Source organism: Vombatus ursinus, unplaced genomic scaffold (assembly GCF_900497805.2).
Source record: "Vombatus ursinus unplaced genomic scaffold, bare-nosed wombat genome assembly UNPS02014802.1, whole genome shotgun sequence".
NCBI classification, from domain to species: Eukaryota; Metazoa; Chordata; class Mammalia; order Diprotodontia; family Vombatidae; genus Vombatus; species Vombatus ursinus.
The window spans coordinates 11,434,677-11,448,474 of record NW_020954580.1 but is presented as its reverse complement, the minus strand read 5'-3'; the positions used below and the strand labels follow the sequence as shown (position 1 = coordinate 11,448,474).

Below are 13,798 nucleotides of genomic sequence, written 5' to 3'. Positions count from 1 at the left end.
AAAGGTTGTGCGTGGATTTTGTTTCTTCTAGGATTCCAAATTTCCCATCAATATACAACCAAATCCAGACTTATATTTCTACAAAGAAAACATTTCTCCACCAAAAACTGAATACAAGCTTAGCAACATTTTTAGACTGCATGAGCTTCCAGTGAGCTGGTAAGAATTCTATACCTCTATTCATGACTTTCACATTTTTTTATGGAAGAATTCTGGTGGGGAATTCATGGTGAGAGTGCTTGCTTTTAGCCAGTTCCCAAGTTGCTATTATAGCTGTAGATGAATCCACTTAGAATTGCTGGTGAATTTTGAACAAAGTGGTTTAGGCACTTGATGGCAGTACAGACTAGGTGGACAATTCTGCATATATGTCTTAGAGGCTGTGGTTCCACTTTCAGATAAGGAAGATACCATCTGCAAAGGGATCACCATATATTCTTAAAAATAAACAGAGTCTCCTTTTGTACACATCAGATGTATGTATCAGGCCTGCATTACATATATATGTATGTATGTATATATGTAACATGCATAATGCACGCAGACAGATCTATTTTATTTAACTGTTTGGTTGTTTATCATTGCAAAATTTCCCCCTTGTATCAGCATTTTTTCTCCTATTTGTCTACCTTTTTAAGACGGTAACTATAATGAGGTGGAATATGGGGAAGATAGATGCAATGTCATTAATTAAAAAGCAAAGTTTTATTGTCATTTGCTCACACTTTTTGGAGGGAGAAGTTATTTATGCAATGAATCTGTGTATGCCTGAATGGCATGCTAAGCTTTGCAGCCTTTGTAGTTCTAAGGAAAAGGTTTTTTTTTTCTTTCTTTCTTTCTTTCTTAATTTGTCTGGTACTATGCAAGTAGATAATGTTCTCAACTATTGTTTATATAGCCTAAATATTAGGACTTGATATTCAGAGGGGAACCTAGGAATAGACTTAATGTAAACAACAATCGTTTTCATTGTGTGAAATTATTTCCTTTTTGTGTGTGTTTATATATGTCACACACATACATGTAAAATATACTCACATACATATATGTATGCGTGTATATGTGTATGTGTGTAAATATACATATATATGTATAGTGTGTTAACATATTAAAATGTCAAAATAGAATATGAACCCAAATAATTGGCTAAGATTTTATCTGAGGTGAGACTATTTTCTAAACCTTCTTCTACTAAAATTTCTCTCATTCTTTTTTATACTTTTGTCTTCTGTATCAATCACACATGTTTGAACTGTGCCTGAGGATGAAGAGAGCGTTTCTAACACTGGAAGTGATGGGATCAGGGAGTGTGGAAATCAGGCAAAGCAAAATGTGGGGAGTTACGATTTGAGGATACTGGACCTAGAGTTCAGTCCATGGTGATACTAGCCCAGTGTGTGACTGGATAGGATTGAGGGATTTGATAGATTTACCGGCATGGGTTGTGTACGATTTCACCTCTGTAAGGCATGGAGCCAGAGGTCTGTCGAGGGCTGCTCCTGAGTGTAATCCATGGTATTGATTGACCTCATAGGGGAGAGTGGGGGAGCTGGGGCAGAACAGGCTCTGCTAGTTCTTTGAGTCTTGCTGCTGAAAAGATTTGCATGGGTCCCAGACAAATGACCAGTGGCATGATGGGAGCTGAAACGAACCTCCTCACTAATTTCACCCATTTCCTTTGCAGTTTGGACAGGTTGAGTTTTCAGGGTAATATGCATGGACCTAGACTAGTGGCCAGAAGTTTTATAGGAATTTAAAACTATTTTTCAGATCATGTTTCAAATATGAGTTTAGTGTGTGAGTCCTATTGACAGGAGGGAAGAAGCAGTTTTTAGTAAAAACAGACTTAATGCCTAAAGCTGGGCATATAGATGGTTATGGTTTCAATCACAGAAGAGCTGCAATGGTCCCCTCAGCTGAAAGCGCTTAGACCTTCAAACAACTACAGGTGTTGAGCAGAGAGATAAGCATCTAAAGGTAAAAGAAACCTGCACAGGACAGTTTAGGACAAAGAAGAGCTCAGCCTAGGCCCTTAGCTATGAGGACATGGTAATCCAGTGTCCTCACCAGAGGTCATGGGTGGCTCTGCAGGGGAGCCGGCAGTGGGGTCAGATAGCAGAAGAGAGTTTGAACAGGGATGCAGCCTTAAGAACCCAAGGTGCCTTGGCCTACCTTTATTTGCCAGGAGGCAGATTTGACATCACAGGTATCACTGAGACATATATGGCTCTTTAAAGGTAGAGTGTTAAGGACAGGGACTGAGCCTGGGATTGCATTGATGGACAGAACTCCTAGACCAGGAAACTCCTTCTACCACTACAAGTTGGCCCCTCCCCTGTAACTTGTAGTCCTAGAGAGCTGCCTAGAGTACTCCAAAGTTAAATGACTTACCCAGGATTGCATAGCCAGTAGATGTCAGCAGTGGTACTTGAACCTGGGTCTTTCTAACGTTGAGGCCACCTGGCTCTCACTGTAAAGATAGATCTTAATCAAAAGGCAGGGTATGTAAAAGGTGGTGGGTGCAGGGACAGGGAAGCATTATTTATTAAGAAAATAAACTCTTATGAGGAAACTCTGGAACAACACAGGGTGAAGATAGTTTTTGGGTATAGATCTATGGAGGAAGGAATAGCAGCAACCCTGTCACAGGGGTATACTGCAGACTCTGTGGCAGGCACGTGGTTGGGGTAGAGTCTTCTGGGAGAAATAAGCATTTATAAGGACCCACATGTACAAAAATATTCATAGCAGCTCTTTTTGTGGTGGCAAAGAATTGGAAATTGAGGGGATGCCCATCGATTGGGGAATGGCTGAACAAGTTGCAGTATATGAATGTAATGGAATACTACTGTGCTATAAGAAATGATGAGCAGGCAGACTTTAAAAAAACAACAACTTGGAAAGACTTACATGAACTGATGCAGAATGAAATGAGCAGAACCAGGAGAACATTGTACACAGTAACAGCCACATAATGGCATTACCGACTTTGATAGACTTGGCAAAAGATTCATGATGGAAATTGCTTTCCACACCCAGAGAAAGAAACATGGAGTCAGACTGCAGATGGAAGCTACTATTTGCTCTCCTTTTCCTATGTTGCTTTGTTTTATTGCTTCATTCTCGTGGTTCCTCCCATTAATTCTAATTATTCATTTACATCATTACTAATGGGAAAATATATTTAACATGAATATACATGTAGAGCCTAAATCGGACTGTACACTGTCTGGGGTGGGGAAGAAGTGGGAGGGGGAGAAAATTTTAAACTCCAAATCTTATGGAAGTGATTGTTAAAAACTAAAAATAAATTAAAATAAAAAAATAAGCATTTATATACAGCCTCCTATGTGTCAGGCACTGTGTTAAAAGCTTTACAATTATTATCTCATTTGATCCTCACAATAACCCTGGGAGGTAGGTGCTAATATTAGCTCCATTTTGCAGCTGAGGAAAATGAATCAGACAGAGATTAATTGACTTGCACAGAGTTGAATAGCTAGTAAGTGTAAGAGGCTGGATTTGAACTCAGATCTCTCCAACTCCAGGCCCAGTGCTCTAGCCATTGTGCCACCAGCTGAAAGTGAAAGAGAAGATAGATAGATAATTAAGGAAATACATCGCAAGTCAGGCCTGGAATCATGATATAATGCTGATGGGGCTTTCAGTTCTTCAGATTTGTCCTGCAGCTCTCTATCTCTACCCTAGAGGAAAAGCTAATAAATTATTATTTTGCTCCAAAGATTATTGCATTCTTTATAAGGCAGATGAGCTAATGAGGTAATCTCCCATTCTAGATTTAATTCTTATTAATAAGGAGGAACTGGTTATTGAAGTAGACAGTGGTAAACTTGGGGAGAGGTAACTATTTCATTTTAGAATGTGTAATAGAGAAGTAGAAAAAAAAAAACAAAAAACAAAACAAGCCAGGTATAGTCTAGAGGTGGTGTGTTATAATGGGAAGAGAGTGGGCCTAGAAACCAGGACCCTACCTCTCATTCTACTTGTTGTGTGACTCTAGACAAGGCAGGGCAAGGTATTTATTCAATCCTTCAAGGCTCTGTGGAATGTTTAGTTGTTTTTCAGTCATATCCAACTCTCTGTGACTTCATTGGGGGTTTTCTTGGCAAAGATACTGGAATAATTTGCCATTTCCTTCCCCAGCTCATTTTACAGATGAGGAACTGAGGCAAACAGGGTGAAGTGACTTGCCTGGGGTCACGCAGTAAGTATCTGAGACCAGATTTGAACTCAGGAAGATGAGTCTTCCTGACTCCAGCCATGGTGCTCTATCTAGCGCCATCTAACAGACCACATGTAGAAGAAAAGTTGCAACCTACTTGGTAGTTTTGTCACCCAGGTGTTCCCTATACCAGTGAAATCACAGGCCTACTCCCTATCTTTCTATCCTGATAAGCTAAAAATCCTGGATTTTTAGAGATGCAGTTTCAAAAAAATTTACAGAAAAGATAGCTAGGATCACCTGGCCTAAAATTCAGCAGGAAATGTTTAGCAAAGTAAGTGAAAATACAATACAACATAGATAATGTTGACTTGTGGTTTTCTGAGTCACTGTACAGCCCACAGGGATCTGTTTGTAACCACTGGGGAGTGGTTATAGAAGTAGACTTGGAGTCAGGAAGACTTGGGTTTAAATTTTGTTTCAAATACTTAACCAGTTGTAGCAAGTTGCTTCAACTCTCTGTGCCTCAGTTTCCTAATCTGTAAGATGAAGGAGTTGGATTTGATGACTTCTAATAGTTCCAACCCTAAATCTCTGAGCCTGGGAACGAACTGGTGGCTCTTATTGCTTGGTCTGCTCCAGTAATTGAGCTTTGATGGAGTGGAGAGCTCGAGAAGGGCTTGGGGACCAGAGAGATCACAGGTTATGTCAGGTATAAAGATTATTCTAAACCAGTACTTAACTTCGACTTCTGGGAAAACCCCAGAACATTTTATTCAAAAGATAATTAGTGAAATGGAAGCAGTGATCACAAAGAGCCATTGTAGTTTCATATCCTTTTTTGACCCTGGTTACCAAACTATACTTAATTTACATAGATTTTGTAAAGCATTGTACAAGGTCTTGCATGCTATTTTTTTTTTAACAAGATAGATATGGTACAATTAGGTAGATTTGAAACATTTTGAGTGGGTATGCTCAGTCTTAATTTGACATATCATCATTAATTATCCAGTGGCAATTTGGAATACTATCTCTGATATCCAACAGGGGGCTTTCTACTGTACCCACACCCATGGATCTAGTCCTTATATTTTTCTCTCCTGGCATCAGGATTGGTTCTAAGATCTGTAATTGAGCTGGGTTTGCAGATGGGAATTTAGTAGCCCCAAATGTGGGTATTGGATGAATGTGGAGGCAAGGAATCTTGGTCGATTCTTACAAAAACAAGAGAGCAGGGCCTGCAGCCCAGAGGCCAGATCTGCCTCTTAGACAGAGCCATCCAGCTCTCAGTTTGGACAGAGCCATCCAGCTCTCAGTTTGATCTCTCTCCTAGTTATTGCCGAGGTAGTCCAGAGAACAATTTCCGTGACAGTGATTTGCTTTTATTATCACATTTGAAATAAATGATGAATGATTAGAGAGCAGTTGAAGAGCTATGAGTATTGTTTAATCTGTTTATCAGTGTTTTAAATGGTAGAAAAGAACCCATGGTAGCACTGTGGAACCTATAGCACCAGAAAATAGCTTTGGACTAACAGGCTCATTTATCTGTTTGTATTTATTTCTTCTCTCCTTCTATCTCTTTCTCTATCCCTACCTCTCACCAGTTTTTTTCCTTTATCCTATTTCACTTTATCACCTGTTTACCAACTCTAATGTGGAAGTAGAAATTTTAGTGGTTGTAGCCAATCAGTTGTTTCATGTTTACTGTTTTTGGTGTTAAAGGTGATGTATATATTTTATATATTTCTAATTCTAAATTATAATATTCTAATTCTAATTTCAGCTTTTGATAATGGTGAAAATTATGCCTATGTTGTTATATTAGCACATTTTGTACAATACATGGGTGCAATCACGCAAATATTTGCTACACGCATATTGTTGACTAAATATTTCCTTTATTATCTTTTTGTTCTTATCAAATATGGCTTTAATAGATATTTTTGTGGGAATCAATAAACTTCATTAGAAAAAGGTTATTATAATTAAAGTTTTATTGGTGTTATCAATGTGCAAATCATTTTACAGTAGACTCTAGACAAAATATTCCTGTTCCTACCATTGTGTATAATACTTTGACAATAAGTTTCCATCATATGGTTGTACCCCAAGAGGCAGGGAAAATTCCATAGGTACGTGATGACCAGCTGTTTCTTGACACCTAATAAGAAAAAGTACATCAGTACTTTGAATACAGTGAAATGAAGAGTTAATCAAGCATGTGGCCATTCTTTTGAAAAACAAAAAGAGTTAATTAGTTGAAAGACTTCACTTACAAGATTCTTCAGCAGTAGAGTTATTAATAATAAGATGAGTATGAAATTTAATGCCAGTTGAATTTTAAATGAGAAATATTTTAATAACCTGTATTTGTAGAGAGTGAATTTCCTTGTTCAAGAATCAGAAGCATTTTAATTGAGTTTAAATTTAGATTAGTTAAGATATCTCATAGGCTTTGCTCATAGCAACTGATCAGTAAACATGCAAACATTATCTTTGAAAATAGGCTACTATTTGAAACGGAGTTCACTACTTCTACACAGATTGCAGACGTGACAGTTTTGTTTTGTTTTTGTACTTGTTGTTTCACTTTCAGGGAGGAAACCCCTCCATTGATATAGCATCTGTTTTTCAGCCTAGAGTCTTAAAGAGTTTGTGGAAGTCTGCAGAATAAAGTGTCCTGTAGCACAGGCTCACAGAGCTACAATGAACCAAAGGAAGTCTGGGAACCAGTTCTTTCTAACTCCTTTCTGCCACTCCCACCTGCTTTTTCTCTCTACCTAAGTGCACTCTTAAGAATTTGTGAGGTTAGAATGTTTTTTTTTTCCCATGTTGATAGTAGTCAGTTTGTAAGAGAAATGCTCAAAAAAGTACATTTACAAGTATCCCAACAGTGTACTTTACAGAGTGATTTTGAGTTTATAAAGAATTCTCCTTAGAGCAAGCTTTTGAGATAGGCAGTACAAATGCCATTTAATGGATCAGAAAACTGAAGATCAGAGAGGTTATAAATGATTCACTCTCAATGAAACTAAGTTGGGAATCCCTTCACTTTTATATGCATATATCTCTATATGTATGATGGGAATTTAGTTAGCATATATATAAGTTAATATAATTCATTTATGAGTCTTCCTTGCCTTATTGTGATTCAGGTTGTGGGTAGAGCCAGGACTCCAAACCCAGGTAGGTCTTCTCACTCCGACATTAACTTATTTTTTTCCATTGTACCAGCTGCTTCCCACATCAAAACACAAATAACTTCTCTGTAGTATTGTGCAAAGAAAGTTGTTATACCAGTTAGTCATGTGCTTTAGACATTATGAGATTCTGACTTTTTTTTTGAATGATCAAATAAAAGTTAAATTATATTTGTTGTAGTCATCTTATTAAATGTATAACATTTCCTCTGTGTTCTTTGGGAATTAGTAACCTGTCTTCAGTATACATATAGGATAACTCTGAATTAATGAGATTAATGAATTAACCAAAATAGTACATTCCCTGACCACCAGAAACAAAGGGAATTTTCCATACTTACTTTACCTCCGGCATGGAGTAGTGAACAAAGAGCTAGCTGACTTTAGAGTTAGGAAGATTTGGGGTCCAGTCCTTCTTCTGCCAAGATACTGGTGTGAGACCTGATCTAACTGCCTCATGCTGCTGTCTAAGACTCTGTGTTGCAGAGAAAGTTCTGGGCTGTATCAAGAGAGGAAATTTCCTCATCTCATGTTTCCTATGCCAATGAAATAATAGCATCAGTCATATCATAATTCCCTTATGTCCTTGGGCCAAAGCGTGACAGACTAGTGACATTCATCTTCAGAAAGTATTAGCATTCGTAACAATGTGTGGCTAGCCTTTCATGGCAATCTTTCTTACACTTTGGGAATTTTTATAAATTAATTATTAATGAGGAACCATAAACATTTAATTTTTATATAGTCATGCATGCTTTGATGTAGTGTTCTAATAATAAAGATACAAATGGCATCTATAGTTCCAATAAGTGCTCTTGTGCAATAGATGGCAATAAGGGGTTATAAACATTTATATAGTATAGAAGTGATATTCCTTTTTGGATTTTTCTGCTATTCAATAAGGGAAATTAACTTCAACCATAATTTTTTTTTCATATCTTCTATTGTGAAAGTCTAAAATTCCCATTTTGGTTAATTAATGACATGACTACAGTATCATGTAATTCATTATTTTTTTGGAAGAAATTATGTTAGAAGATGAACTTTATAGTTTCCATTAGATATTTGGAAAATAATTTTAATTGAAAGTCTGAATACTTTATTGCTACACAATGAACACAAGAATAGTTTATTTAATAGGTTTGGTCATAAAAATGAACCAAAAATAATTCATATTTTAGTAGACATAGAGGAGTTTGAACTTAGAATAAATAGCTTATATAGATCTCATTTTACTTATCTCCGTTTTCCAGCATTCTTATATCTTAATTCATAGTTTTCCTTTCTTCCCATCATCATTAAATAAATTAATTATTTAAGATGGAAAACACTATTTCAAGTTACATTTTGTGTTCTTTCTAAATTGTTTTCAAGGACATTTCCCTTTTAAGCATTGGGAACAATAAGGCAGGAAGACTCATAAATGAATTATATTAACTTGTATATGCTAACTAAATTTCCATCATACATATGGAGACATATGCATATAAAAGTGAAGGGATTCCCAACTTAGTTTCGTTAAGAGGAATAGATAAGCCTAATTTCTGCCTTACACCTGCCCAGTTTTCCTAGCAATTTTTATCACATAGTGAATTCTTACCCCAATAACTGGGATCTTTGGATTTAATGAACACTATGCTACTAGATCTGTTCATTTCAGTATGTTGTATACCTAATCCATTCCACCGATCATCTCTATTTTAAACCAGCACAAAATTGTTTTGAGAACTACTGCTTTGTATAAGAGTTTGAGTTCTAGTATTCTCTAGGCTCCCTTCCTTCCCACTTTTTTTTTTTATTACTTCCCTTGAGATTCTTGGCCCTTTGTTCCTCTAGATCAATTTCATTATAATATTTTCTAGTTCTTTAGTAATAATTTGGTAGTCTGATGGGGACTTGTTTCATTTAACTAGGCCTAATTTCTTTCTTCCTTTTCTCTTCTCCTCTAGGTAGGTAGGGGAGGTAGGAGTGAGAAAAAATGCTTAATAATTGAAAAACATACAAATGTATTTTAACAAAAGAGGGAAATAGCTTTCAGGACAAAGGAAGGGATAGTTCTGCTTTAATTTCTCTTTTACTCAAACCACATCTTGATATTGTTCTCAGTTCTGGGAGTACTTTAAGAAATTCATTGATAAACTGGAGAGTAGCCAGTGAAAGGAACCAGGAAGGTGAAGCTCCTCCTGAGCTCATGTCATCAGTACCATTGAATGACCTGGGAAGAAAAAAGCCCAGGGGACCAAAAATAGTTTTATGTAAGTAATTGGAAGGCTGTCAAATATAATACAATTTGATTTGTTTTATTTGGACTCAGAGAGTAGAAATAGGAATAGTGGGTAACAGAGAGAGAAATTTAGATTTGAACTAATGGGGTGAGGGGAACACATTTCCTCCAAATTAGAGCTTTCCCCAAATGAAATGGACTTCCTTGAAAAGTGGTGGATCTTTCTTGGTGATTTTCAAGTATCTGGATGACTTGGCTGGATGAACAATTTTGAGGTGAGTTATAAAGAAGATTCTTTGTCAAGCAGTGGAGCTTCCAAGATGACTGCTCAGGTTTCTTCCAACTCTAGAATGCTGGTATTTTGATAATACCAAAAGGAGAGAAAACATTAGTTGAGAATATTCCCTAGCAACAAATTGTTGTTTGTCCTTCATTCTCACTAGGGTGAAGTGTTGACTTGTGCATGAATTGGATTTAAGTGAGGTAGAGCTTCATAAAGTCATAAGCCTCATTCTCTCCTCCAGAGTCATTGGAGCCCAGTGCTAAGACAAAAGTCAAGACAAGTGGTGATAGGCCCCCTTAGCTATAACACACTTTATTTATGTTACCAGGGCATTATTACAAAATATGAAAAAAAACACTTGAGAAAATAAACTTTTCTCATATTTTCTTACATCAAATATTTTTAGAGATCAGTCAGAGTGATTTGACTGTTACTTGGCTATGAAATACCAACAAGTATAGTAAAAGGCATCTATGATTTGTCCCAAGACCTTTACTCTCTTCATTCAAACAGAGTGACAGATGAGAAAAGATTGCAATATAATTGCTGAGTGATTGATTCTGTTAGTAGTAGTTTTACCCCAGTGGTTTAATACACCTTTAATGATGCCTTTGTCAGGGCTCTCTGTACTACCATTTGCCCAAGCCGGCTTATATTTTCATTCAGAAGTGTGACATGGTCATGGGTGAATGTGTCAGTATTTCAACACATTAAAACACAAACTCAGTTAACATATATCCCAAGAAATGGAATGTTCTGGTTAATTGAGTTTTTTGGTTAACTTAGAATTAACTAGTTGTTTCTGCCTTTGGAGGCAATTAAATCTTTCTTTGATGCTTGAAAATGTTGTTATTCTGAGCATCAATTGTGTTTTATAATAATGTGTGTATGCATGTTTGTATGTATGTTTGTATGTATGCATGTTTTTGTTCTTTGTAACTTGCCAGAAATGAAATTTAAGTTAAAGAACAAACCATAAATTTGTAAATTTTGTTTGGTTTAGTTCTCCAAGAATTTTTTTTTGTTTGTTTATGTAAGTAAAGATATTTGCTTGATGAAGTGTCATGTGACCAACAAAAGGGAAATCTAGATATTTTCCTCTGTCCCCACTAATTCTCAAAAGAAAACAAAACAAAACAAAACAAAAAGAGGAATTATGCACCAGAGGTAGAGCAATTAAAACAGTAAGGTAATAATGAGAAGAATGCTGATGTTAGGGCTCTCATTCAACACCTTTCCCACCTTTCTCCATGCTCCTTCAGCCCTTACAAACTGATCCATATGATTATTCTTTGGGACCCACTCATAAAGTTCTTTTCTGCTGTAGTTTCACCCTGTGTTAGCCACCTTTATCCTTCCTTCCATATTTTTGTTGCAAAAGCAATGAACCACAATTATGCCTCTGCATGTGGAGGTGGAGGAAAGTAGAAGAGGGAAGGATGATGTTCTGTCAGGGCTAACCCTTCTTGATTATGGAGCTCCAAGGCAGCAGAAACTACACAATACTGATTCTTCCCTCCCCGACACTGCAAAAAGTGTCAGACAATTGAGCTCTTCCAGAGGACTAATGAACAAAGGAAACTGGACCTGGGGGTGTGTGCAGGGCTCCCCTGTGTCTGAAGGAATTAGGAATTAGGCTCAGCATATTCTTTTCGTGTGTGTATAACTCAAGTCAGGGCAAAATCTTTTTCCTAAACAATTAACCCTGAAGAAAGAAGGATAAACAGAAGCCCAATTCTAAGTTTACTAATTATTCTTTATTATCATCAGTGATAATATTTATAATATTTAATATTAATTTTATTTTATAATATAATAATAGTGATTATAATAATAATAATAATAGTATTCAGCAACACCAGTGTATATGAGAACATGTGCAGCACTATACATCTTTTGTTGCCCATGTTTTTATCCAGAAGAAAGTATGTCTCATCCTTTGTATTCCAGGACCAAGATTTCTCACTCTCCATACTGGATAGCTTTTGGTCTGAAGCCTTGGAATATGATGCTCTGTAAACATGTGAACCTATTCCGTGGGCAATAGTACTTTTACACTGTTAATCTTAGTAGAAGCCATCTGGAAGATTTGTTTGTCCTGTAGCTTTTTTTCTGGTTAAGTCAGGTGTTCATGTTGCTTCCTTTCTTGCTGAAATCTCAGGGGTGGAAATAGAACTGTAGCCTCTCTGTTAACAAGTGTAACCCAGGTTTACAAACTCTGGAACTCTTCTAAACAGCTCTGGCACCGGCAGGCTAGGTCCTGAGAAGGAGGCTTCTAGGCAGCCCTGACAGTCTGGGTTGTGGAGTGTATGTTTTGTACTCAGATTTTTTTCAGGGAATAATTGCCTCATTACTGTGTTCCAAACACGAAGAATCAAAGCCTCGTTTTATCCAAACCTTCATAGTAAGAAAGAGTAACGATGAATTTATTTTCATATACCTTTGGACACTGGGATATGTTTAATATTTTTATCCCTTGCATTCCAGCATTAGTTCCTGCAAAGATTTGGTGCTAAATCTAAGTGAATTTTTCTACTTGATGACTTTGACCTATGTATGCCTTCACTTGAACAATGATTTCCATTACCATCACTATTATTTAATATGATTATAGAAATAGCAATAAGTAATCTCTATTCTATAGCAATAAGCCAAGAAAAATTTTGAGGAAATGAGCATAGGCAATAGGAAATAATTATTGCTATTTGAAGATAACATGATGGTTTCCTCAGCAAATTCTAGAGATTCAAATAAAGTTAACAGAAACAGTTATAAGTTTCAGTAAAGTAGCTAAATATAAGATAAATCCACAAAATCATTGGTCTTAACAAAACTTAGCAGTAAGAGCCGGAAAAAAGAAATCCTGTTCAAAAGAACTACATAATTCTATTACAGAATGTGTAAAAACTATATGGAATATAGTTCCATAACAGTTTTGTGGAAATAAAGCAAAGTTATTAATAATTAGATATTAATTGCTTATAACTGGGCCATTCCAATATAATAAAATGATTTCAATTAACTAATAAATTTAGCAAGATAGTAATCAGATTACCAAAATGTCATTTTATAAATCTAGACAAAATGCTAACAAAATTCATCTGGAGGAACAAAAGGCAATGAATCTCAAGTGATGGGGCAGCTAGGTGGTGCAGTGGATAAAGCTCTGGCCTTGGAGTAAGGAGGACCTGAGTTCAAATTCGGCCTCAGACACTTGACACTTACTAACTGGGTGACCCTGGGCAAGTCACTTAACCCCAATTGCCTCACCAAAAAAAGCAAAAAAAAAAAAAATCTCAAGTGATATAATAAAAAAGAAATAAAAAGATGAAAAAAATGAAATTAAGAATAAAAAGGGCCTAGCAGCATCTGATCTCAAAATATTATAAAATAGTAATTATCAAAATAATTTTGTAATGCTTAAAAATAGAAAATATTCTGTGGAATGTATTAGGTAAATAAGACCCAGAAGCAATTAACCATAGTAGCATAATGTTTGATAAACCCAAGGACACCCATTACTGGGATAATAACTTTATGTTTCACAAAAACTATTGGTAAAATTAGAAAGCAGTCTGAAATAAATTAAGAACAGCATGTCATTTTAAATACCAAAATAAACTCCAAATAGTTTTGTTGTTCAGTCATATCTAACTCCTTATGACCCCATTTGGGGTTTTCTTGGCAAAGATACTGGAATGGTTTACCATTTTCTTCTCCAGCTCATTTTATAGATGAGGAAACTGAGGCAAACAGGGTTAAGTGACTTGCCCAGAGTCATACAGCTAAGTGTCTGAGGTTGGTTTTGAACTCAGGTCTTCCTGACTCCAGGTCCAATGCTGTATCTATTGTGCCACCTAGCTGTTCTTCCAGATAGTTATGTGACCTAAATATTTAAGGTC

General features: G+C 36.3%; 1 protein-coding gene across 2 annotated transcripts in view; it reads left to right on the top strand.

Moving 5' to 3' along the window:
• SPAG16 (sperm associated antigen 16) overlaps window positions 1-13,798 on the top strand; it is a 1,197,624-nt gene that overhangs the window by 164,208 nt on the left and 1,019,618 nt on the right. For both annotated transcript variants that reach the window (XM_027873434.1, XM_027873435.1), the window contains exon 10: window positions 32-159. In XM_027873434.1, the coding sequence (XP_027729235.1) occupies window positions 32-159 (128 nt within the window). The remainder of the gene's footprint in view (window positions 1-31; window positions 160-13,798) is intronic.